Source organism: Manis javanica, chromosome 10, assembly GCF_040802235.1.
Source record: "Manis javanica isolate MJ-LG chromosome 10, MJ_LKY, whole genome shotgun sequence".
NCBI lineage: Eukaryota > Metazoa > Chordata > Mammalia > Pholidota > Manidae > Manis > Manis javanica.
Genome location: NC_133165.1, coordinates 57,167,912 through 57,195,451, shown reverse-complemented (window position 1 = coordinate 57,195,451; position 27,540 = coordinate 57,167,912). Strand labels below are relative to the sequence as shown.

At 42.2% G+C, this 27,540-nt stretch overlaps 1 protein-coding gene across 2 annotated transcripts; it reads right to left on the bottom strand.

Annotated features, from left to right (window-relative positions):
- Positions 1–305: 305 nt before the first annotated feature.
- BFAR (bifunctional apoptosis regulator) lies at positions 306–27,523 on the bottom strand. 2 transcript variants are annotated; one of them, XM_036992471.2, is made up of 8 exons: positions 27,381–27,523; positions 16,100–16,436; positions 14,490–14,694; positions 13,558–13,727; positions 9,881–10,025; positions 5,480–5,653; positions 3,716–3,918; positions 306–1,560 (listed from the first exon to the last, which is right to left on the bottom strand). In XM_036992471.2, the coding sequence occupies exons 2-8, from the start codon at positions 16,360–16,362 to the stop codon at positions 1,368–1,370; spliced, it is 1,353 nt and encodes a 450-aa protein (XP_036848366.2). In that variant the 5' UTR covers positions 16,363–16,436; positions 27,381–27,523; the 3' UTR covers positions 306–1,367. The 2 variants fall into 2 exon arrangements, with proteins under 2 accessions (XP_036848366.2, XP_036848368.2); XM_036992473.2 differs by having other exon boundaries at positions 16,339–16,436; positions 27,381–27,417.
- Between the last annotated feature and the right edge of the window lie 17 nt (positions 27,524–27,540).

The window sequence follows — 27,540 nt, the reverse complement described above, 5'->3', positions numbered from 1 at the left end:
TGGAGAGAATAGTAACCCTTCAAGGCAGGAGACCAAGGGTATGCAAATACTGCCCAGTGCCCCCAGGCCTTAGTGCTGTCAGTCTTTGGCAGGTATGGAGTGATAAGTAAAGTTGGGGAGCCCTGGGGCCTGATCAAACACAGGAGGAAGAAACACATTCTCCCTCCTTTCAGGGAAGATAAGTTGGGGTGGCTCCTGGGCTCTGTGCTGGCATCAGGCTGGGGGACACAAGTGTGACTGGTAGGTTATATTGGGCAATGCAGATTTTCTTCATATTTTCTAAACATTTTTTCTCTATATAGAAGTTTTATCTGTGTAAAAATCTTTATTTCAAGTAATATCTTCAAACTTTCAAATGCAAAGTCTTGAGTGAAATGTTCAAAGCTACAAAGGATTAATGAATGGTTCACAGAGTCACAAAAAAAACACTTCGGATGCAAGCTTTGTGCAGGGCCAGCCAGTCTTCAGATGGATTACATTTCACACCTTCTATTTTCACCCTGGAAGGAAATACAAGGCCATACTCTGCCTCATTTATATTTACAGTTACAGTACTTGGTGTACTTATAGCTGCTGTTTTATACATCAGAACAGAACAATGAAGATTATACAGTGCAAGGTCAATGTACAAAATGTTTCCTTGAACAAAAGGACTATCCTGGATTTTACAGGTTCTTAAAAACAAAACAAAATAAACCCCAAAACAAAAATTTTAAGTAGCAGTGAGGCAGCTCAGCCTGATGTGAATTACTCTAACTGTCTGACACCTCAATGCAATCTCTCCACTCAGAGAGAACTTCTAAAAGCAGAAAACAGCAACAACCAGTCTAGCCATCATTCTAGTCTCAAACTGAATCTTTTTAGATACTTTGAAACCTCCTGGCAACTCTTTAGTAAGAACTGCTGATGGGATTTCTTTTTTCCCCTGTATTTTTAATATGCAACTGTCCAGGCCTATCACAAAATCTCCTGTTTTTGTACCCTTGGCTGAAGAGAACAGGCCTGGGCTCAGGCTGCCTCAGGGCCCCAACTCGCCCTGAGAGCCTTGGAGGTTGGGGCAAGCAGGACTCCTGACAGCCTTCAGGTGTGGCCCACCCTGCATCCACGACAGCCGTTGCTGCCTGAGCCTCCCACACCCCTGTGAGGAAGGTGGCTGGGTGGGAGGTGCTGCTGCTGTGTCGGCCAGGCTCTGGGTGTCCCAGTTACTGCTGCCACGATGCCACAGGCTGTAGCCTTTGACAGACATAGCAGCACTTTGTTTACTGGGAGTAGAAAATAGGAAGTGCGCTGCCCTTGCTCCCCTACTTCTGCATCAAAGCTCAGACGTCAGGAGGCTGAAGAGTCTCTCAGCGCCTGGGCAGCACCGGTCACAAAACTTGGGTTTCCAGCCGTCGGACTTCCTTGACCACGAGATCGATGTTGATAATTGGATTAAAGTACAGAGCCCAGTAAAATAAACAGTTGCATACAAACTGAGGAATGAGGGGCCAGAACATGGCCACAAAAAGCCCCTGTGTTGATACTTTCCAAAAATGGCTCCACATCTTCTGAGGAACAGTCCTGGAAAAAGAAAAGAAGTGCCTGAGAAGTACACTGCGCTGGCATTTCTAAGGACACTGCCGAAGGCTGGGGCCCCAGGCCTTTCCCAGCTCACAGTCTGGGTGCCTGTGCTGTAAAGGCCTTGTTTTCTGTCCCCTGTGCCCAAGAGGTGCCCCTTTGCCTGACCAACCCATCCTCAACCCCAGCTGGCAGCCTAGTGGGTGCTTCCTCAGGGCACTGTTGCTCGGTCCCCACACCAGGCCGGACCTCCCCATCTCCCCTGCCACTTTATCGCTGTGTCACATGTCTCATACGTATTTAACATTGTGGGTAAAATTGTAGTATTTCCAGAATATCTCGCCTGGCTTTAGTACATATGCATATCAACAGGTATTCAAGGGTGGAGAGAAGTATGGCTTTAGTGCCTTTGCATCATTTCTCAGGGGTGGAGAGAAGTTCATCTCCTTATCAATGGGTAATTACCTGGGCAATGCAGGGCTTACCTATACCTGAGAGGAGAGGGGGAGGGGCGGTTTTGCTGCTGCTGGAGCAGGAGAGAAGGACCCCGACTGCAGTTTGTAAGCAATAAATGGGTTTTAAACTTTATTTCTCCCTTTGACTGATTTTGGTTTTTAGAGGTATTTTGCTCCAGGATTTTTTCTTCCCGGACTTACAAACATATATTTCCTCTGCTAGGCTGCAGGCCTTCAGAATACAGACTGTCTGCTTTATCAAAACATCTCTGCCCAGGACAGAGCCAGAGGCAGAAGAGCAGCTCAATTAACTGCGTGAATAAAGGAGCTCAATGAATTGAAATAAACGATAGAGATTGTCATCAAGTTCTCAGAACTATTTCTAAGGCTGCTCCTGATTGACAAGGCCAAGAACCCTTTGAATCAGGTGATGTTTGGGCCTGAAAGGATGCTGGCATGGTGTGCCGTTACTTCTGCCTGCCGGCAGCCACCCCCTTCTGGAAACCTCTTCTGAGTTTTCCTTTGGGGTGCCTCCCTCTTCTATTCTTTCCCGTGTGGCCTGGGTGGGGCTCAAGCCAGCCCCTGGAGGTGAGGACACTACCTGGAGCCTGGACAGGGAGAGGCCGACATTCCACTGCGGAGTGTGATGGGTTTGAGGGAGGCATGTGACCCGGGCTGGGCCAATCAGAACAAAGGCGTGTGAGCCCTGCAACTTCATAAATGCTGTGGGGAAAGGGGTGCTCTGCTTCTGCCAGAGTTGCTAAACTGTTCAGATCCAGGCCTAGAGCAAGCTGAAGAATGCTGCCTGAGGCTGAACACCAGGAAAGCACAGCTGAGACGCTCCAGCCACGCAGGAGGCCTTGGGGCATTTCCCTTTTTAGGAAAGCCAATTTAGGTAGGTTTCTGTCCCTTGCAATCAATAGTCCTGGCTCAGTACCTGTCTAGTACCACTCTCATTTTATGCATTAATCCAGAGCCATGATTACGGTCCCAGCTGGGGGCAGACCAGAAGCAGAACTCACACCTAAAAACTCCTCATCTGATCTCCACATGCTCCACCATAAGGCTGGTTTTCACCTTCTTCTGCTCACTTGTTTACTCCTTATTAAAATCCTTCATGCACACTCCCACCCCTAAGGAATTACATGGTGTTAATATGTTATGTGGGAATAAGATTTATGGACACTTTGTTATGGAGCACCATGAAAACCTCCCTACCTCCACCACAGGGTAACTCTCCTATCCAAGGGCGAGGCAGATGTGTCTTTTCACCTTTGCGTGAGTTAAGTAATCCTACTGTGGGTAAAACTGCAATATTTCCAGAATCTCTCACCTGGCCTACTACATTTCCATATCAATAGATATCTCCAAGGGGTGGAGAGTAGTCATCTCCATATCAATAGGTAATTACAGAGAGCGAGTGAGGGCATATCTGGACCTGAGAGGTTCGGTGGGGCCCCTTTTTTCTGCCACTGGCTTGCAAGAAACACTGGCGGGCAGAAGTGGACGACTGCCTGTAAGCAATAAATGTATTTCTCCCACTTTATTTCCCCTTTGACTGATTGCAGTTTCAAAGGTATTTTGCCCCGGGATTTCCCCCCGGAGCTACACCTACAAAGGTAGCTACACCTACGTTCCACCACTTGATACATTCTTCCCAGTCCCTGTTGGTCCAGCCACCTCCAACATAACAACACACTTACTTCAGTTCACTTCTTGACCAGATCCTCCAAAAGGAAAATAATTCCAGAACCGAGAGTAACATGGCATTGACAATAAGAAACCGTGACGTCCAGTAATGGACCTCCAGCCAGTCCCAAGCAAATTCAGCCATCAGCTGGTATGGAAAGAAGGAGTATTTGACAAGGAATTCTCTCCACTGCATCCATGTGGGCTCTTGAAGGTCCTTTAAGAATAACACACAAATAAATAAAAATGGACACAAAAAATCATGCGGATTGACTTTTAGACAAAATATTGTGGTTATCACAGTCTTACATTTATTAAAACACAGACACACATCCAACAATTTTTAAGGAATTTCTATCCATCAATTCACCTTATAATAATTACTCTTACACTGGATAATGTTACTAAAGAAGTTGAACTGAGATACTTGTTACCTAATTATAGAAGCTCAGAAGTACAAATCTAAGCATGAGTTTATAAATAAAGAGGTTAAAATGAATTGAAAATGACCCAGTTTTTAAATTTCTTCTTTACTGTATGGGTGGCTCAAACAGTTTCCTAAATTCAACATCTTAGCTGTGGTGGAAAGATAACAGGTCATGGGAAAATTAAACATATTACCTTGAAAAGGCAATTTGGGAGAAAAATAATACAGATACAAGCAGATAACAAGATTGTGTACAATGAGCAGATACTAGGTATTCCAAGAAAAAGGATAACCTGATAAGCAGGCAGGAATTGCTGGGGATTGTTAAAATGGAAAAGCTGGTGTGTGTGTGGACGTGTCTCTGTGTTCCCAGTCCAGTAAGAGCAAGTAATGGCAGGAATCTGGGTGATTAGAGAAACACTGGGCAGAGTGGCTAATAAGCAGGCTTTATACTGCATCCAAGGCTAAAAGCGGGTAGCAGGTACTTGATGGAAGTGTTTCAAAAAGGGTCTTTGGAAATTTAGGAATTCTGCTTTAATATTTATAGATATGGATCACATATGATGATTCCTATATTCACATGGCTTTTTGATATAAACAGATCAGAGGGATTGCCCCAAGAGTAGCAATACAAAGGACGTTACCCTCAAATGACCAATGAGACACAGAGTAGTCACTGTGAATCAGTGGGATCCACGAATAATTCCTGCTGAGAGCCCTGCAGCCACCTGATGTCACTCCCATCAGGGAGCAGGAGGGTGGCCTGTTATTGTGAGGCCAAAAGGATGGATACTCTGTCTTGTGGTAGGGCAAATAACCACCTTTTGACAATCCTGTTAAGAGATTCAGTTACCAAACTAGAAGGCCCATGTAAACTTAAGCCTCAAGCAATTTGGACATATGCTACCTTCTTCTATAATAAAAGCAATGCTGATTTTTCCCCCCTAAATGTATCAAGTCCAGAGGGTAGCCTCTCTTGCTATGTAATGCAAGAAAGAAACAGACTTCTGGGAATGAGAAAGTGCCTGCTTCATTTTCTTTTGTAGGTGCTCTCCTTGCAAAATTCAAATGAAGGCTGGATACTGTTTGCTCTTCAGTGACAGGCCTGCTGGCATGGTGTGCCGTTACTTCTGCCTGCCGGCAGCCACCCCCTTCTGGAAACCTCTTCTGAGTTTTCCTTTGGGGTGCCTCCCTCCTCTATTCTTTCCCGTGTGGCCTGGGTGGGGCTCAAGCCAGCCCCTGGAAGTGAGGGCACTACCTGGAGCCTGGACAGGGAGAGGCCTGAGTAACGGTAATTAAATACCACAAGGAATGGTGAGATACTTCTATTCAAGGCTCCTTGCAGACCTACCAGAAGCTTGGTGATGATGTCCTCCCCGGAACTGTCTTCTTGCAGAGGGCAGATGGTGTGGATGAAGGGTAGGAAGGTGTCTGTGTAGTCAAACAGGTAGAGGTATAGCAGGCCGAGTCTGGGGGAACTCTTGAGGGCATACAGCAGGAACAAGGACCTGCCTGGGTTCACGGCCTGCAGAGGATGAGGTGTGTGCAGGGCCACATTACAACCATGGTGGCCAGCTCCCCACCCAGGCTCCTGCCGTAATCTCACACCCTTTGTCATTAGCCTTTTTATGCATGGTTTGCACAAACAAACAATGAATGAACAGCAAGAAGAGGCCAAGTAATCAATCGTTGGGCTTCATTACATAAAGATCCAGTCTCTTTCCATGGCTTGAGGCTAGGGGGAGAGGTGAAGAGAAGCTTACTCACAGGCACAGCTAATAGAACACAGTGTTTTTGGAGAGCAATTTTGAAAAACGTGCCAATCTTAAAAGTGTTCGATTTAACCAATCTATTAGTGGGCACCACTTAATAAAAATAATCTGAAACACAGAAGCCTTTATGCACAAGATGTTTAGTGTTGCATGGTGTGTGATATAGAAGACATTAGATCTGGTGCCTATGTAATGAAGCCACAATAGATATTTAGCACAGAATTCACATAGCCACTGAAAAATGAAATGAATAGAAGCTCTGGATAATGCTCGTGTTATAATGTTTGGTGGAAAAAAAAAAAGATTCAAAGACGTGTAGCAATCTGACTGCAATAGGGTCTGTGCCATGCAAGCAAGGCCTCCTTCAGGGGAGAGAGGTACTTCCTAGAGGAACACCTGGCTCCCAATGGATGCCAATTCCTATTTGTGGAATGAATATATAAACAACTGTTTAAACTATGTCTAGAAAATTATCTAGAAGAATAGAGAGCAAACTGCAATTCTAACTGTTTGAATCTAATGGGGATTTATGGGCAACTGATTTTCACTTTCCTTGCTTTTGTTAATTTTGCTAAAATGAGTATTTATATTTTTCCTGATTGTAAGAGTAACTTTAAAGTGATTCAACTCGATGTCACTAAGCATCAAAAGAAAGGGAGAGGGGCAGAAGATGGGAATGGCCACTTCACCAAAGAAGATAAAAGGATGGTGGATCAGCACATGAAAAGATGCTCAGTATCACCAGGCCTTAGGGGCTCCAGATCAGCTCTGGGCGATGCCACTGCACCCACACTAGAGAGGAAGGGGAGGGAAGGAGGGCTTGCTTGCAAAGGTGCAGGAGGCAACTTTGGGGAGTGATGGGTATAATGTTCACTACCTTGACTGTGGGGATGGTTCCACAGGTGGGTGCGTATGTCAAAATTTATCAAATTACACACTTTAAATATGTGTATGTCAATGATAGCTCAACAAAACTGTTCAAATGTTCAACTTATTTGGTCCTACTAATGGCTTACTATGAAAATTTTCTTGAGGGTGATAATGGTTACATTTAAGAAAAGAGTTCTTCTCTTTAGAGATTCATACTGAAGTATTTAGGGGTGGAATAATACAATGTTTGGATATGCTTTAATATAACCCCATGGATCGGGGGTATAGTGGGTGGAGGGGTACAGTTCAAATGAGATGGCCAGAGCCAATACTCACTGAAGTCGGTGTGAGTACACTCTTCCCTCTATTTATGTATATACCTGAATTGTTCTACAGTAAAAAGGTCCAACTTGTAAGATGGATGATTCCAGGTCTGGGGCAGGGATGGGACAAGAGTAACTTAACATCTTGTCCCACAAGAAGAGAAAATATCAAAGACTAATAAATAGATAGCAGTGTTGTACTATTATCCTGCCTTTGTGTATGTATGAAATTTTCCATAGTACACTTAAAAAAAGGTAATTTCCAAAAGCATCTTTGTATCCTAAGCTAGGCGAGACCTGGACATATGGGAGCAGTCAGCTCTTCATTCTAAAGCAGTGTTTCCCAATCTTTTTTCCACTGTCACCCCTTAAGGAGCCGTTTAAAGATATTTTTTACATAATTTCTCCCCCACCCCATGAGATGTCAACAGCAGAGATACACTGTGTATCTGCTGTGTGCAGTGGTCTTCTGGAGGGTCACAAATCACTGTAACGCTGAAAACTTTTTCACCCCCAAGAACCAGTGCCTCAGGCTGATACTGCTTTTGTTGAGTGTGCGTGCTCCAAATGAACACGGGTCCCAGAAATAAAGTCTGACAGCACCCCGCCACACCATGGCCAGTGCTAGGGGAAGGGAGGTGGCCAGGTCGCCTGGGTGTGGGGCTGGGGCCGCCGGGAGTGCTGAGCCAAGTGTCCCAAATCCTGGCTGCTTTCTTTCGGGCAAGTAGGAAAAACCAACAGCCAAGTGAGGTGATGAGGATGACAGTGGGGAGTTGTCTCGTTTTCATATGATGAGAACAGGGGCACTCAGGGGGAGTGGCACTGGGACACAATGGTTGGAGGAATCATCACATGGCCTTGCAGCTAAATCCTCAAACGGCACCACTTGGGGATGGGCAGCTAGCATGGAAGATCTGAAGGGGCAGACTGATAAGATCCTGTTTGCTTTTACACCAGGACCAGGATTAGGTCCCCACTTGGTAATTACTTTTACGTATTTTAAAATAGAAGGTCATTGCTGGATATGTGACTCAAAAGTGTCCTGCCAGATATTAAAACCCACTACAGAACTAATATTGGCTACAAGAAGTCCACCATTTTACTGCATGAATTAGAAATTAGTGATAAAAGAGAAGCAGGGATATTTCAAAATTCAAAAACAAAGAATGACAATAACACAGAAACAACAAGCCATCCACCTTAGGACCTCCCTGCCCATTCTTCAAAACTTTTGGAACTAGTTTGTTTAGTTGGGAAGTAATACATGTACATTGTAAGCTTTTTTTCCAATGGCACAGAAATGTATTAAGTGACAAATAAAATTCTCCTTCCCATCCAAGTCTCAATCCCTAGCTGAAACCATTATTAACAGCTGTGTATCCTTCCAGAAATAGTCTATGCATATGCCAACATAGATACACACAAATGTCTATATTTTCCAATATGCTTTTCTTTATTTTCAGTTAACTGTACAACTTAGGCATCCTTCCTTATTAGCACAACCATCTTTGTAACGGTTACATGTATAGATGTGCCTTATTTATTTAAGCTGTTCTAATGACAGGCACTTGGCTGGTTTTCCATGAGCTGCTATTACCAATGATGCAGCGAATATCATGTTTAATGACTTTTTTTTTTTGTTTAATGACTTTTTGTGGCACAAACATCCAACTCTCACTATGACTCCATGAAGTCATTAACCGAGGAGGAAGCAGGCATCACAAGACCTGGGTACTTGCTGGTGACCCCACGGCCAGTGTGTCCTGAGGGAGCTTGGCGAGGAGCTCAGGCAGTCAGGCTCCTGAGCTCTGCTCTGATCAGCGTGCTGCTATGCTGCCTATGTTCTAAATGCAAAGCGGTGAAATTGTGGATCGGAGACTAGGTGCAGTTTAAGTTTTAACAGTTCATGGTGAACTGCTCTCCAAAGAGAATGCACCAATTTATGATCAACAAAACAGGAGTGCCTCTTTCCTCATCTCATTTTCATCCTTGACAGTGACATGGGAGAAAACAATGAAATCTGATTGGCTTAGTCTGAGCTTCTTTTATTATGAGTGGGCATTTTTTTCCCATTAACTTAATGGTTATTCATATTTATTTTTCTCTATGGTGTGTTTTTTTTGGGGTGTAAGTCAGTACATTCCAAATACTGTATAACAAATAAAAAAATACAGTATTTGTTCCACTGTACAGGAGTTGCCAAATCCTCTCTGTGAAGGAGGACCAGCTGGTACAGTCATGTTGGAGAACAATTTATCAATGTCTAGTAAAGTTGAAGATGTGCATAGCTTGTAACTAGTAATCCCATTCCTCAGTATGTACCATGGACAAGCTCTTGTATAGGAGTGTTAAGAACTTTCAAAGGATGCCCAGAGAAGCTCTGCTTCTAACAGCAAAAATGGAAACAATCTCAGTGTTTCATCAACCAGAAACTGCATAACTCATCACATACTTGTGCAAAGCAATACTGCACAGAAGGAAAATGCATGCATGGAGCCAAAGACAGCAAAGCTACGTGCAGAGGAGATGCTCCATTTATGTCTCTTACATTAAGGTTAAAAACCTGTGAAACAACGCTCCTAGTGCTTTCATCTACATACCCGTACTACCAGGGGGAAAACTGCCCAGGAAGGATACAGGCCCAGCAGCAGAGGGACGGCAGCTATAGCAAGGGGTAGTGGGGGCTCCAATTGTGTCTGTCATTTTTTTTAGGCAGGGGGCATGCAGAAGATTGATATGGTGTTCTCTACCCTTTCTTTAATTAAAAAAAAGATATAAAGAGTTCACCTTATATTCCCAGAGATTTTGCGGGGGCTTCACACCCAGAGCTTTAACGCGCTCCAGTTCCATGAGGATGGCCCTTCGGTGGCTGTGATTTTCTATGGTATATGGCGCCCTTGAAAATTCTTCCTCAGTCAAAGTTAAAAGCAATCTGGAGGGGGAAGGCAATAGAGGGAGATTTATTTTGAGATTATATACCGGAAGCACCTTTCTGCAAAGTTCTATCTTACCAACAAAAGTATTTTAGACTTGAGGTTAAAGTAAAACACTCAGTAATGAAATAACATTAATAATAGCACACAACTGAAGGCTAGCTGCCAATGACCATCTGAAAATACTTCTGTAAGTCATCTCTGCACCATTTAAGAATTCTGTAGGGTAGGTGGCATTATGACCATTTTGTGGATGAGAAAACTGACTTAGAGAAATAAAGTGACTCAACCAAGGCATACCCAGGTCTGTTCTGCTCTTAACCTTTGATTATTCAGCTATCCACTCTGGCCTCACATATTATAGGCTCTTCTTTTTTAATGTGTGACTGCAGAAAAAATTGGAAAGAAACCCAATTTAGCATTGTAACATGTTTTTTCTTATAGTTATTTCTGGGTAGAAATTGAATAAAATTAATTGCAGGTCCCTCATCTGTTCCCCTTCATGAGAAAACACCACCACAGTGATTAAGCCTTAAAAACATTCCTGTGCATGAGCAGATGCGAGACTGGCAGGCACAGAAAACCACAGATGGAGGAGGGTAAACCAATGTCCTTTGGTGGGTAACTGGGTGATATTTATTAAAATTGTAAAGGTTTATTCCCTTTCACCCAGCAGTTCCAGCTTTAGGAATTTAACCTCTGGAAGGAGATAATTTTGCAAAGATATTAGTCAGGTAGACATTTTTTTTTAAAACCACAATTTGGAACTGGGGAGGGAGTGCTAATTCTTACAAAAAAACAGATAATTAAAGTGGGAGCATTTCATTTCCCCAAAGGAGAATCAAATGCTGCAAGCTCAGTTCAGGGAAAAACATGACTGGGGTGGGAGGCAGGGCAGTGAGAAAGCCCAGCAGTGAGCAGACCATGCGTCTGAAACAAAAAATTTAGAGGGGGGCTGCCCTTGGCACTGCATGGTGTTCTAAGTAACGTCCCTACACAGGGAGGAAGGGACTCCAATGAAGATGGACAATGTAGATGTGGAAGGGTGAAGGGGACTTAGGGATGGGAGAAGGAGGCACCCCCATTATTTGCACCCAGCTATTTGTGAGTTCCTTGTACCAGGGCATGTGCTATGGTGTTGTCTGGAATTGTCTGGAACAAGAAAAAGGAAACAACATAAATGTATTGGTGGAGACTGATTAAATAGACTCTAGTACACACAGACACAGACACACACGCACATACACAGACACACACGTACATATACATCAAAATATAGGTCCATCGATGCTGCGGTTGTGGCTGCATCCAGCCCACCGTCTCCTGGACTTGCCATAGGAATGAGGAGGGAGATGTCTAGGCTGGCATGTGCATACAGTGAGACAACGAATTTGACCGGATCTGTACTGTTGGAACTCAACCAGGAGTTGGGAGGGGTGCAAGTTGTAGCACTCCAAAATCTCATGACTATAGACTATCTATGGTTAAAAGAACATATGGGATGTGAACAGATCCCAGAAATGGGCTGCTTTAATTTGTCTGATGGTTCAAGTACAGTTGGACAATATACATCATATCATAGATAAATTTTCACAAATGCCTAGGGTGCCTAAATGGTTTTCTTGGCTTCACTGGAGATGGATGGTAATTATAGATTTGCTTTGTTTATGTCACCGTATTCCTATTATGTTAATATGTGTGTGCAAATTAGTTAGTAGTTTAAAACCTATACATACTTAAGGTACTATACAAGAAGATATGTCAAAGAAATAATCAATCCTCCCATGTTTCCTTCATATGCTACATCTATAGCTTCTCTTCTTCCTTCCTAATTACAACCCTTAAATAGAATTCGTGCCTCATATCGAATTTACCGAGTATCATAATTCCTCCAGGTGGTAAAGATACCTCGAGACAAGTGCTGGGCATAGAAGCCACAGGGCATAAATCTGCAAAGAAGTAAAAAGCTAACCTTTTCAAACAATATGGCTTCTCTCTCACTTACCAACTTTACATTTCCCTGTATGGCCCCGGAAGATGACTGGTTAGCCAGAGACGGGTAAGATTCCTCAAGGGAGGAACAACCTAAGACAGGCACAGTCGCAGGGGGGCCATCAGGTGAGAATTTGGGGATCAACAGAGGTAAGGCTCAGAACCTCACCCCCCCTGCTTTGAGAGAAATCTTCTGCATCCGTGGATGTCTTGCTGCCCTTGTCTAGCCTGGATTAATACTTAGTCCATAGGCACACACCTGATCATCTGATCATCTACATTTGCCTTCTTACAGCACTAAACTATGTTTTCTACCTTTATCTTGCATCTACCTACCACTTCAGCATTTTATTAAAAATAAAAATAATAATAATAATAGGAGAAATGTGGGATCAACATATAAATCAAGTATAAAAATCAAACGAATATTCATATTTGACCTGATTGTTTATAGTTCATAATGCGTGATCAGAACCAAAAGTTTCTGTGATGAATGCCCTTGTACTGTTCACCATGTAAGAATTTATTCACTATGTAAGAATTTGTTCACTATGTAAGAACTTGTTCGTTGTGCTTCAGAAGATTGGAGACTGACGAGAACTAGGCTTGAGATGGATTAATGATTGTGCATTGAGCACTGACCCCCCTATACAGAATTTTATTGTTGTTAACAACCATTTAATCGATAAATATGAGAGATGCCCTCTCAAAAAATAAAAAAATAAAAAAATCTAGAAAGATGTTCAGAAAGATGATAATAGCAGTTTTCTCTGAAGAGAAGAATTAGGAGGGTGTTTTACTTTCAATATCCTACAGTTCTACTTGATTATTTTTAATAACTAATAAATATACACTACTTTTATAATCAAGAGGCAAAAAACAAATTAAAATGTTAATACCATAAAATGGTAGAGCTGCTCTGGAAAAAATTTGACAGTTGCTCAAAAAGTTACACAAGAGAGTTTCTAGCAATTCCACTCCAACAGAGACATTGTGAAATGTCTACACAAAGCCTGGACACAAAGGATCATGGCAGAATTTTTCATAGTAACCCCCAATTGTCTGTCAACTGAAGAATGGATAACTGAGATGTGGTCTTTCCGTACACTGAAGTATTCAGCCATAAAAATCAATGAAGTACTGATACATATCACAACTTGTATGAGTCTTGAAAATATTATGCTAAATGCAAAAGCCAGACATACAACTCCCCATATGATATGATATGATTCTGTTTATATGAAATACTCTGAATAGGCAAATCTATAGAGACAGAAAGTGGAATGGTGCTGGATGGTTGCCTGGGGCTGGGGAGTGTAGAAAGGACGATTGACTGCTAACAGAGTAAAAGCTTTCTTCTTGGGGTGTTGAAAATGTTCTAAAATTGTACTATGGTGATAGCTGCACCTATCTATGAATAGATTAAAAACCACTGGTTGCACACTTTAAATGGGTAAATTTTGGTGGTATATGGACTCTCTTTCAATAGAGTTATTTTTTTAAAAAGTCAATAATGTGTCTGAAGAGTTTGCTCCTCACCTTCCATTTACTCTCTCGGATAAAAACCTGTCTCTGTAGAGAGAAGCCCAAGGGCCCAGCTGCTCCAGCCAGAGGACAACTTCTTCTGCTGTCCATTTGGCCACAGCCTTGTGGACCAGGAGGTCATGCTCAGATTCCCTGCTGCTCCAGTGATACACAAGCAGGACCACCTGGGGAAAAGTGACAGGGACCTTAAGGTGCAGAAAGGTCAGAGATACCAGTTTCTAAATATGTTGAGTGTGGAGCAGGGAAAGGAAGAGGCTGAGCTCAACGGGAATGATGTCAAGTCTGTACACAAACCAGGGCAATGCCACCACCACACAGAACTGGGGGGCTGTGGAAGGGTGAAGGGGACTTAATAATTCTTGGTGGGCTTGACTCTCTGATGACTGCCGGCTGGAGGCAATGGTGCCAGGTACCACGACTCAATAGCAGGGCACCTGGGAACACTGAACCCTTGACCCCAGCAACTTGGCCAACATACTGACTCATCTGCCTTTTGTATAGGAAAACTTGTAACATGTAGACTTTTGTAGCATACAACTTAAAAAAGAAAATAGTCTCTACATGAGAAGTTAGTAAAGTGCTACTATCTCAAGACTATCAAGGCAAATATGGTCTGGAATTCCAGGTCTAACACATTTCTGTCCCTGTTTCTTTGTCCCTAAGGTAGAAATAATAATGGGGATTATTGTATAGGTCATGCAAGAAAGGATGAAATGGGTATAGTGAACATTTACTGGGCTCTGCATATTATGCTATGTCAGTAAGCAGTATCCTTGAAGAGTCAATACAACCTAGCAGATTTCTGTGAGCACAGTGAATCACCACATGCAGCTATGTCACCAGTTGTTGAGGTACACTTCAACAGAACTGACTTCAGTGGAACGTGTGGTGAGGAGGGAGACAGGGACACACAGTGATAAACTTACTGCCACGCCAGTTAAAGCTGTGAGCACTCCGGAGAAGAATCCCCCTCCTCTCTGCTGATTCACTCGGCCTGTGTTGGGAGCTAAAGGAACCTGATCATTCCCATACTTCTGAAAGGCGGCAAGACCCTGGAGTATGTCATTATCTTGCTGAATGTCTTCAAATCGCATTCTAATGGCATCAGGAAATAATTTTTCAATGGCATCCCTATGGAGAATAGGGAAAAAAAACCATGAGACATTTGTTTGACTAAATACACTTATAATATTTAGAGGCCCAAATAAAACTAATAGCCAACATCTAGTGGTATACAAATTCTCTAGACGAATGGACAACAAGATCAGTTATGGCCCTGTTGGTAATAGTATAAAATTAGAAACAAGTTACATGTCCACTGATGGAGGAACAGCCTAATAAAACATGGTATATTCATATAATGGAACACTACATAACTTAAAAATGAGTTTACTGGATATCACTGTGCATCAATATGGATAAATTTATGACATATATATTGTTGAATGGAACAGTAAACTGTAGAACCATACAGATAGTACAACACTGATGTAAGAAAATATTTGCGTTTTTTATTGGCACATATGATGTATAAAACTATTTTTAAAAATCTGAAAGAAATCACAACTAAGTCACAACTGAAATTACTCTGGGGATAAGGAAGGAAGGATTCTAAGATGGGGAAGGAAAAGTCAAAGGGGTCTGCAGTTTTGACGAATTTTTTAAAAAGAACATTTATTCTAATCTTTTAAGAAGAATATAAACAAATGAACATATGTTAAGTATTGCTTATGTTATTAAAAATTAATTCATAAAAAGGAAAAAAGTGAAGTTTAGTATTAAGAAAAAGGCCAGTTATACTATATGGCTGTTATCATTTTCAATTACACACAGGGACCCCTCCTTCAATTTAAGATTAATCGTCAGGGAAGCCAAGGCTGACAGGTCAGAGCAAAGTGTTTGTAAATACATCTCCTGTCAAAAAGAGAATGTTGGGGTTAATGTTTTTATGGAACTTTTTGGTACTCTGGTGATACCAAGAAGACAAGAGTAGAGGACACAAGGTTTTAAACTCAAAGGCCTCACAAGTACCTTATGAACCTTAGGAATGAAACAGAAAAGAACCCGCTATCTGTATGGTCTTGCCATTTGTTTGTGACGCTATCCACGAGAAAACCATCTCTATCAGTGTGACAACTGAAACAGAGTTTAGTCAAAGACGATGAAAATCAGCATCAAACCAATTGCTCAGAACTAGAGTTATGCCATTTTCCCTGTCAGACCTGGGACGTTCCCAGGGAATACAAAACAATGAAAAGTATGATATGACAAAGGAGGATCATGAGCAAAGGTCTGATAACCAGAATTTCTTTCTTTCTTTCATTCGCAATAAACAATAAACAAAGCCCAGCCATGTGTGAGGAAGGGAGCCTGGGTTTTTGGCTCCTCGGGCTCCCTGACTCACATTCCAGCAGATCCAGAATGTCAGCGGTGGAGGTGGACTCTGTGCCTCCAGCCTTTCCAAACAGGGCTGATCCTCTGAAGAAAAAACACCCCAAACAAGCTGTATACACTACCCGTGTGGACAAAGCATTACCTGAGGAGAATATTGACTTTGGGGAAACCTTCCCATTTTTCTCTGCATTCTGGACACTCTGTTTTCTTCGAAGAGGCCCACCATAAAGCTAGGCAGTGCCGGCAGAAGCTATGCCCACAGTTCAAGGTGGTGGGGTTAACAAGGATGTCGTAACAGCAGTGGCAAGAAAATTCGCTAACAGAAATCTGAGGGCTGGTGCTCTGGAGAGGATCATCTTTCACAAGGGGCATCATGCTCACATCATTTTGCTGAGATTCTTCCATCTCTTATGAAATTCGGGGATCCACACGCATAGGAAATTTCAGGCTTAGAAAACTGCTGCAAAGCATTATTAAAGCTAGAAAAAAAAGAACAGAAATAGGACAAAGAGTTTAGTAGGTGTTTGAGATTACTGTCATTCTCTTAAAGCTGACTTTTAAATGTAGTAAGTTTGATTTCTAAAAATTCATGTTCCATAAGTCAAATAAACATCATTGAATTTCTTTCTGGCCTATGTCATACTTCTGAAAATTAGGTGAAGCAAAGCAGTGTAGTGTAAAGTTGAGTGGATGTGGGGTGAGGGTATATGGAGAATTTTAGATCCTTCTCTTTCCACTAACTTCCTTTGAAAATGTAATTTCTCTGGCCTTGGTTTTTTTAATTAAGCTTCTGAAGTCCTTCGACTATGAATGATTTTAAATAAACCAGTTTCTTGGCCCAGTAAAATGTCTGGAGTTGGCAATAACAGATGTACTTCATGTAAATAACACATTTTATCCAAAAAAATCTGCCTTCCCATTAGATATTTATTTTATAAACATTCGATTTCAGAGGCTCCCACAGGAACAAGCAGTAACAGGAAGTGAGTGGAACCTCGCTTTCTGAGGTGCCCTATGCCCAGCTAATTCTCTCTGGCTAAATATACCCTTCCCGCAAATCAACCCAAACATGCTTATCATGTTCTCTGGATCTGGCCAATTTGGTGCCCAGAAGCATGCTAATGCCACTAATTTGCATATAGCAGAGGACCGTTCTCTGCTCATTCTTCTCTGGGTCTTAGATTTTTTATTGAGAAGCAATATGGTGGAGAATACCATGGAGTTAGATCTCAAGTCTCCAACTCACTAACTAGCTCTGTGACTGTGTAAGATACTCGAGCTCTCTGTTACTTGTTTCCTCAACAGTGGAATAGTGGTAACTGCATGAAAGGTCTCAAGGCTCCTTGTGAGGATTAGAATCAGTGAGAGTGGTGAGAATGGTGTATGGTATAATGGGGGCTCAAGAAATGATCAATGATACTATTCCTGCTATTGTAGAGGGAAAGAATGTCTATCTCTCGATCACCCGTGCTGGCTCATGTTTTACCCTTTGCAGGCACAGTAGTGAAGAACACAGGTCTCAAGGCCGGGCTGCCTATGTTCTTACTCAACCTCTGCCATTTCCCAGATGTGGTATGTGGACTTCTTTGATTCTTGGCTTTCTCATGTATAAATGGGGATGGTAATAGCATTTATCCCATTGGGAGGTCTTCAGAATTAAATAAGAGAATGCAAATAAAGTGCCTTGTACAAAGCCCAGCACCTGGTAAGGAAACCATAAATGATGGCAATTTACCCAACTTTCCAATGTAGCAATGAGAATTTAATCACCTTTTCTAGGGTGGAAATTTTTTTTTTTTTTTTGAGAGGGCATCTCTCATATTTATCGATCAAATGGTTGTTAACAACAATAAAATTCTGTATAGGGGGGTCAATGCTCACTGCACAATCATTAATCCACCCCAAGCCTAATTCTCGTCAGTCTCCAATCTTCTGAAGCATGACGAACAAGTTCTTACATGGTGAACGAATTCTTACATAGTGAATAAGTTCTTACATGGCAAACAGTACAAGGGCAGTCATCACAGAAACTTTTGGTTTTGATCACGCATTATGAATTATGAACAATCAGGTCAATTATGAATATTAGTTTGATTTTTATACTTGATTTATATGTGGATCCCACATTTCTCCCTTTATTATTATTATTTTTAATAAAATGCTGAAGTGGTAGGTAGATGCAAGATAAAGGTAGAAAACATAGTTTAGTGTTGTAAGGGAGCAATTGTAGATGATCAGGTGTGTGCCTGTAGACTATGTGTTAATCCAAGCTAGACAAGGGCATTAAAACATCCATGGATGCAGAAGATTTCTCTCAAAACAGGGGGGGTGAGGTTCTAAGCCTCACCACTGTTGATCCCCAATTTCTCACCTGATGGCCCCCCTGCGACTGTGCCTGTCTTAGGTTGTTCCTCCCTTGAGGAATCTTACCCGTCTCTGGCTAACCAGTCATCTTCCGGGGCCATACAGGGAAATGTAAAGTTGGTAAGTGAGAGAGAAGCCATATTGTTTGAAAAGGTTAGCTTTTTACTTCTTTGCAGATTTATGCCCTGTGGCTTCTATGCCCAGCACTTGTCTCGAGGTATCTTTACCACCTGGAGGAATTATAATGCTCGGTAAATTCGATATGAGGCACGAATTCTATTTAAGGGTTGTAATTAGGAAGGAAGAAGAAAAGCTATAGAGGTAGCATATGGAAGAAAACATGGGAGGATTGATTATTTCTTTGACATATCTTCTTGTAGAGTACCTTAAGCATGTATAGGTTTTAAACTACTAACTAACTTGCGCACACATATTAACATAATAGGAATATGGTGATATAAACTAAGCAAATCTATAATTAGCAGCCATCTCCAGTGAAGCCAAGAAAACCAGTAAGGCATAGGGTGGAAAATTTTTACAGACAGCATGATAATATATTTTAAATAAGCAAATCTATAAACAACGACTGGAAGAAAACACAGTGAAGTATTAATAATGGGTGTGTTAGATGGGGAGGGTCATGATTGTTTTGGTTTTCTGTATTTACCAAGTTGTTCTTAATGAAAATGTACCATGATATCGAAATTGAAAAAACATATATAAAACTGAAAAAAAATATTGCATTCTTTTTGGCCCAATACTGGTGGGAGATTTTCAAATCAGAGAAAAAACACAACTAAATTTTAATCTCAATGTTAAAGTGGAACAGAGGTTCCTCATCCACTACCAAAAAGATAATTAGGTAAAGAAAAGTAAAAATTGAAAAGATTAAACATAAGTTAAATACAAGTTTTAAAATTATATAATGAAGTTAATACGGTTATCCACAATAACAGATGACAGTAAAGAGGGAAGCAACTTTCTGTACAGGCCCGTAAATAATGGTCCTTTTTGGAAGATAGAGTCTAAACATTCTTAAAGACAAATTCTGAACTGTTTCTGATAAGCAATCATTACTGCTCATTATCTGTATGTCTAGGAACATTGAAAAATTTTCTAAGTACTTTCCTTTGGGCAGACTCTTCAAATTGCTAGGGAAGCGGGAGATCTTATTTTATAGGTTTTAGGAAAAAGGAGTCAATTTGATAAAGTAGTTCCTTTATTTACCTAATACTGATTAAACCAATACCATGTGGAGAGCCTTATCCCAGGAAATAATGATCAAACCATTGCTACTTACTGAGCATCTCCCATGAGCTGGGCACTGGGTAGGCCCTGCAGGTACGTTCATGATCACATCTGGATTCAGGGTCAGGACAGACACTGAAACTTCCAGGGAGGGCTGTGCCTGGGCCAGGAGATGGGCCTGATTTGGGTGCAGCAGCTCATGGGAGCATCAAGTGACCCAGGCGATACAGGTCTGATAGAGAGGGTCCTACCTGTCTGGTTAATGAGAAGGGGGCTGACAGGTATATACAGAGGTCTGAGAAGCAGTGAGTCCAGCAAAGCTGTGCTTGAGGATGGTAAGTCTCATCAGGAAGGAGGGCGAGGCTGGAACAACTTGGAAGTGAGGTGTTATTACTTGTGGGACAAAGAGAGCAACAATCTACTTGATGGGGAGGTAGCAATCTACCTGAGAGATTATCAAGATAACAATTCATGAGCTTTCATGACCAGGGAGAAAGAATGATTAAAGATGCTGGCAGGGTTTCAGAACAAGGGGAGAAGAATGGTACTTCTGATAAAAATGGGTCCCTGTAAACCAATGGGGCCAACCTTGGAAAGAGGGTTAGTTGAATTTTAGAAAAAGTGAGTTTAACGTGGTGAGACTTCCAAGTAGAATCATCTAGTGAGCAGCTAGAGATAAAAAACTGTAGTTGGGAGTTGAGAATGAAGCCAAGTGTATGGATTTCAGAGAAATGACAGTGTGTATTCAAATTAATTTCTCACAAATTACCCTTTGAAAGTTGGAAGGTATCAGTAGTTCCTAAAATCACCAGATATTGGAGTTTATTGCTCATGAGAGAAAACACATCACACACCAACATCAAAACTACATTTTATAAAGTCCTATTTTGAAAAACTGAGGTGACCACCAATTGTTTTATAACCGTATTTAACAAACTAGAAACTGCATGGACATTGGTTTATTTTAGGAATTTTCTGCCACTTTCATTTTGCTCTAAATTCAGGAGTGGACACTCACAGAGAAAGAATACACATCTTAACTAAATTCAGTTGCTCTCTTCTGCTATTTCTGTCTTTATGCATTTGGGTTATTTCCATTAAAGCAAGCTGTACTTTTAGATGAGGAAAAGGGCCTCTGCTAAAATCCAGGCCAGACACTCAAGTTCCAAGCTGTGGTGTTCAGATTTGGGTAAACATACCCTCCACACTGGCAATGATTAAAAGCCTCTTTGAGAAGGCCCATTTAAGGATGTTTATAGCTCTTTTCTACAAACTTGGCCCACTCAGCAGCAGGTTGGAGCTGTGAGGTTTGCAGGATTTTTCCAAGTTCCTTCACAAGTAAGTGTATGTTAGAACGTCCCTGTAGCCTATTGTTCCTTGCTCCTGACTCAAGGGCACCAGAGAAATGACCGTATATACTGAAATTAATTTCTCACAAATGAGCTTTGTAAAATTAGAATGCATCAGAAGCTCCTAGCTTACTGGATCTGGAGGGGAAGTGGTTACCACTTCAGTGGTTAGTACTGGGGGAGGATCATTTCATTCCCACCTTCAATGCCCCCATTCACATGGTTATACTGTGGTTTATGTTTAAGAATCACATACATTACAAGTGATAACTACCTAGTAAAGCTAAGGGGAAGAATGCCTGAATTTGGAGAAGTCTGCAACACTACAGAGACAAATTTAAAATGACAGGTTAAACACTGCACTATTGTGGAGTTCAGCAAAGCCTCTGGGGGCTGAGTCACTCTCAAGAGCTGTGGTTTCTGAAGAACAAGTTGGGTCTTCAGCTAATGTCTGCAGAGGTGCTTTATGTTCTGAAATTACACACCAAGCTTGTTTTATGAGTATGAGCATGTAATATGAGCATTTTCCTGAAGGACACTCATAGTTTCTATTAGGTTCTCAAATGGGACCAAGACCAAAATAAGGTTAAGAACTATTGTTTATCCATGGGGATAAAGCCATTGCTAGTGTGTACAGCCCTCTATGCTGGACAGTGGTTATAATGAACCCGGGTGACCTTCTGCAGTGACTTGGCATTACTGCCATGGGCATCCACCCTCAGTGTCCTGGAACAGTCTTGACACTGGCTGCCACCATTCCACTGTGGCAACATCTGGCCTTCAGGCAGCTTTCACATGGTCTTCCTCTCTCTCTCCCTCCCCTCCATGCTCTCTTTCCTCCTCCTCCTTTTCTGTCTCTTTCTTCCTATTAAAATTGGAACCAGCATAAAAAAAAATCTGACTTCACATAAAAATCCAGATTCCTGGCTTCTGTTGAAAAAATCAGGAGATCTGGCAACACTGGGCTCTCATTCTGCATGGGACAAGAATCAGCTTAAGGTGAGTAACTCAGCAGCTGCCCCCTTCAGATAGGGCGTGCCCACTCCGGTCTGCTGCAGCGCTCCCTGATTTGTTTTCACTTCTGGTTTTTGCCTGACCTCTGGGGGTATTTGTGTTTTCATGACCTGCCCCATAAGTAATGACTTCAGAATAATAATATTTCAAGTATGATGCTTCTAGGTTAACTGGCCATAGGTTAGTTAGCTTTTGGAGTTCCATCAGCATAGACTCCATAGACTCTATCAGCATTAGAACACAGGTAAGCTCTGGCATAGAAGAAGTGCTGGACAGCTTTCCTGTCTCTTGATCTGCCGTCAGGCTTCACTCATCATTGCTGAGAGAGTGAATGCCTTTGAGGCCTTCCACCAAGTTTTCTAAAGTACTGCTTCTATTCTGCTTTAGACTCAGAGGCCAGATACCCCTACTTAGCTACGTGTGAAAGCCTTTGGATGAACCCAAGGGCAGGACCAAGTCTGGAAATACTGTCGGCTTTATTCTCATCATATCTCCAGAGATCTAGGTCAAAATGAATGGGCTGAGAGTTTGGGAGCTCTTTTATGAATCAAGCATTTCATGCAAGGCCTTTAAGACACTTATTTTAGTTTTCTTGAGGTATTTACTTCTTGGTTCTGAGAGACAGTACAATAGACTTGTTTTAAAATTAGAAGACAGGTTCTGAGTTCACTCTTCCTGAGCCATGAGATTATGGACAAAGTTATTTCCTCTCCAAGTCTCACATCAGCATCTGTTAAAGAATGGGGCTACTCCTGCCCACCATGAGGCTGTCCTGAGCATTAGAACACAGGTAAGCTCTGGCGTAGAAGTGCTGGATAGATGTGGTCCCTTCTTCCACATTTTGTTGCTGGTGAGTTTCCGAATCCATACAAGGGAGGGACCCCCAAAACTGTTCTCAAGCTCCTGCCATACAATCAACAACTTGTCCTACCACCTCACCCACGTAACTTGTAAAACACCTAGACAGACATTATTTCCTGAGGAACACACCATTTCAGCATCAAGGAATGGTATAAAATCTTAGAAAGCACTAAAATGTAAAACATGACAGGAATACACATATATGAACAAACTATGTAGCTGACCTTTTCTAAAATGTTCATGAGTTTGGTCTGCTGGCACAATGGATAGGAAATAATCATCACAGTCTCTGATGACTTGGGCAATTCCAAGATGTCTATTGCCATAACCCTTCTACGTTTTCCCAAAGGAATACCTGACATGGTATAGCTACCTGAGAAATCTGCCAAGAAAAAAAAAAAGGCTGGGACACAAAGAATCTCCCAGGAATTCTAAGTAACTTAAAGAACCTGGAATGTACTTGGCTATTCCTCCCTTGGATGGGAAGTTTGTCTGACCGGGCCAAGGACTTATCTATGGATTTATTTAGAGGGTTACCATCCAGAGGAGGCGGTAGCACTATTGATATCTATTTGATTCTTTAGTCACCCAACTAACATTTAAGGAAGTCATTAAAACAATTTTTATTGAGTTTATCAAAGAAGTGCACTCATAACGAGTTTAATAAATTTTATAGCTTAGCTTGTACAGATCTCATTATGTAATGATATTTACTGCTTTAGAAATCATAATCTTTAAACCTCTTTGTTCCTTGGTATATAACTATGGTTCTACCTCTTTATTCAACAGTTATGATTAGAGTACATATATAAAGCTTTAGGAATAATCCTTTGAAGGGCTAATTTATTAGGAGTCCAGCTTGAAAAATCAGATCTCAGTCATTTCTTAGCAAATATGTTCACTGAAAGGATAAAAAGATTTTGGCTTTATATAGCCTCTAATTAGGTCTTTTCTTCTCATTACATATTGCCTGAATAACAGAGAATAGTGAGAATTGCTGATATTTCCTGACAGAGAATAGTGATAACTGCTGATATTTCCTGAGCCCTTATAATGCGAAAGGGACAACAATCCTGTGGGAAAATTATTTCTATTATCTCCATTCAGATGAGAAAATGGGGTCCTAATGAATATAGGGCAGAGCCAGTTTTAAATCATGATCTGACTAATGCTTGTCCTCCTAACACTACATTATCCCAGTGAGGTCATCAATAGCAGTTGCTAACTCAAAGGACTGCTTTGCTCCTTTGTTGCTGAGGCCACATCAGCGAGCTGCTACTGCCAAGCAGAGGGATCCAAACTAGAGGAAACAAACTAGAATTTGACAGCACTGCATTTTGGAACATGAACTCCAGTTTGTGGCTGTTAAGGTGAACATGCTGTTCCATGAGATAAATAAGCAGAAACATTCACAATATAAATAGGGGTGAAGGTGGTTGGGAGCACCCCTATTTCTGGTACCCCAGGTCCACCTCTAGGGATACCACTGTAAACACTGGCAGGCTACTAGAGACATTGTTAACTGTCCAAAGAGTGACCGTGCATTCCTAGTGACTATGTAATAAAAAGAAATGTGCCCAAACGTAAAGAAGGCAAGGGTCAGAAATGGAAATACACAGAGAACATTATGTGCATTCTTGCAGGTGGCAGAAACTAGTTTTCACACATACAGGAGAAACATTTCCAGGTCCTTTCCTTGTAAGATCTGATGCATTTCTAACTCCAAACAGACAGATGTGTTTTCTGGACAGTGTCAGAAATCACTAGGACAAAGCTCCTTGGATGTTGACTTGCTGCCTGAACTTTGAGGCCTTGTGATTTACAGCTTGCAAGTGGTGTTTGACAAGATGAGAGTACACTTGAGAAGGGTGTCCTGGCTTTTTACAGACTGTCCTTGTGTTTCTGTTATGTGGCATATATTCAGTGACCTGTCCTATGTGAAACACTGAAATGCCCAATAACTCAAGACAGTGATCAAGAACTACTGGTGGTTACCTGTAACCCATACCATAACTGTCAGTTTTTAAACTATTCTGTTATGGTTCACCTAAAACTGAAGTATCCTTTTCAGTTTAGCTTCCTCTTATACTTTTTGCACACTACTGGTGTAGTAGTTTTCCCCTCTCTAACCAAATCCTGGGCTCTTTGAGGTCAGGAACCATGCCATAGAATTGTAACATCATATGTGAGAGTAGCTGGCACAAAGCTGGCACTAAGATGAGAAAATGGGGTCCTAATTAATGTAGGGCAGAGCCAGGTTTTAAATCATGATCTGACCAAAGCCTGTCCTCGTAATGCTACATAATTCCAGTAAGGTCATCAAAGGCAGTTGTTTGTTCAAAGGACTACTTCAGGACCTCATTTTTCATCTATTTGTAGATGAAAATCAAATCAACAAATATCACAGTAATTTCTTAGAACCTCCATCAGAATCACCTGGAAAGTCTGGTGAACCTGAAAAAAGGATATCCAAGAGAGAGGCCCAGGAATGTACATTTTAAACAAGCCCCTCAGGAGACTCAGGAACTTGGAACTAGAGAGATCTTACATGCAAATAAACACTCATATAAATAAACATGTTTCAGACAAGATATGGGAGAGGTGTGAACAAAATAAAGTTTAAAACTTCTTTCCAATACCCCAAATCATCTTTCTGGGGCAGAATTCTGATCAAGCCCTTCCTTTGCTCAAAACCTTCCTATGGGAAATTAAAACCCATAGTTATAAGCTTGTTGAGAATCTTTATGGCCTGCTAGCAATCAAAACAACTTTTTAAACAGGAGCCTAATCTGGAGCAGGAATGACTGAGTTCAAATCCCAGCTATACCAATTACTAGTTATGTGACCCCAGGCATATCATTTCACCACTCTGCCTCAATTTCCTCATCTGTAAAATGGGGATACTAATTGTATCTTCGTGAAAGGGTTGATAGGATTAAATAAATGAATATACACACAGCACTCAGAATAGTGCCTGGCACATAGAATGAGCAAAAATGTTAGCTATTATTATCATTGTGATTATCCCCTACTACTCATCTACTCAGACACTACACTCTAGTTGTCATCTATTAATTCCTGTTGCTTGGGCATTTCCCCATACTACACTGTTTCCTCTGCTGTAACACACAATTTCTAGGTCAAAAGTGTCCAAGTGATAAGATCCAAACAAACTTTCACTTTAGTCTTCAATAACTCCCCCCACGTATTAATCTTTCCTGCCTTTGTGCATTAGTGTAATCTTTATCTGTGCATATTTCATCATCTCTTAAACTACAATTTCCCTGGAGAGGCTCGTGTTGAAACAGTATGCTCTTAAGAATGAGAGAGACCTGGGTTCCAAACCAGGTCATATTGATCCTCCCAGAGCCTCATATTTCCAATTTATGAGTTCAGGATAATAATATTTACTTTGGAGGAGGTTTAAATAACCTACCTACAGATACTAAAAAAGATTCTACTGTATGGTTGATTGGATTATTAACAGAATTATTAATAGTTGCATTTACTGAGTGCCAGCTATGTAAGCAGTGCCAGGGCCAAGCACCCAAGCTTAAAAAAAAAGTGCCCTGGAGGAGCAGTTTTTCCATCAAGTTTATGGAGACAGGCAGGGGAACGCAGAGTACATCACACACCCAGGCCGGCGGTTTACAAAACAGCCCGGACGAGAACAAACCAGACACCCAACCTACACGTGCACTCTGCGCCGGCTCTGGGGTGTGCCCAGAGAAAGAGCATAAACTTCTTTCCTATTGGCCTTTCAGAGCGTGACATAAAGACCACCGAAGGACCGACCAATGGGCTTCAGCGGGGAGGTCCCAACGGCGACAGTTAAGGGCATGACAGTGTCTGGGCTCTCACTTTTTCTTCTACACCAAGTTGGGGGCCTGTCGCTGCGGGAACTGACCGGGCCGCCTCCTGTGCGGCTAAAGATCTCCAGTTAGACACAGCCTCTCATTTATCTTTTTTTTTTTTTTTTAGAGAAAACTTCCTTTTGCATAAGCTCAGATTTCTGACTGATGAGCTCGGAATCACAAGAGCAAAGTTCTGTCTTACCCCCAGTGACTCTGGGGTTGGTTTTTCACTTTCCCCTTCCTGCACCTCCGTTACCCTACTTTCAAACGGGAGCCATCGTTCTGCCTCGGGGTGGAACAAGTGCCTAGCCAATTAGACCTGAAGCCCAGTCTGGTGTCTTCAGGAGCCTCATCAACCCTGAAGCGCTGGCGCGGGCTGCGGCAGGCATTCCTGGGGAGCGGGTGTCCCTTCGTCTATCTCCAAGGTGTGTGAAAGGGATGCCTCCTCAAGCCCGCCCGGGGAAGATCCTGGAGCCACGGGCTCCGACCCAGACCTCCAAGGGACCCAGACGAGGCCCAGCGACCAGCCGTGCTGACGTGGGGCTCCAGGGAAGGGATGGGGAAGCTGGCCAAGCGGGGGTCGGTTCCCCGCAGCCAGGACTGGGGCTACTCAGGTACCCGGCCTGGGTGAGGAAAGCCCCGCGGACCTCCTCCGACTCATCCCCTACCCCATCCCGCCCCGAAATCGAGCCTCGGTTTCCCCCTTGTTATCCCTTGCTACCGCGCACCTTACCTCCCCGCTAGCTCCGACCGCCTACCTCCAGCACCCTTGCGGAAGCAGGGGAGGAGGTGGCACTTCACTTCCGGAAGTAGCCTTGAGCTAATTGCGGAGCGTGATGCTCCCGGCAAGCAACCATAGAGGAGAGACCATACTCGCTTCCTAACCCCTCAAC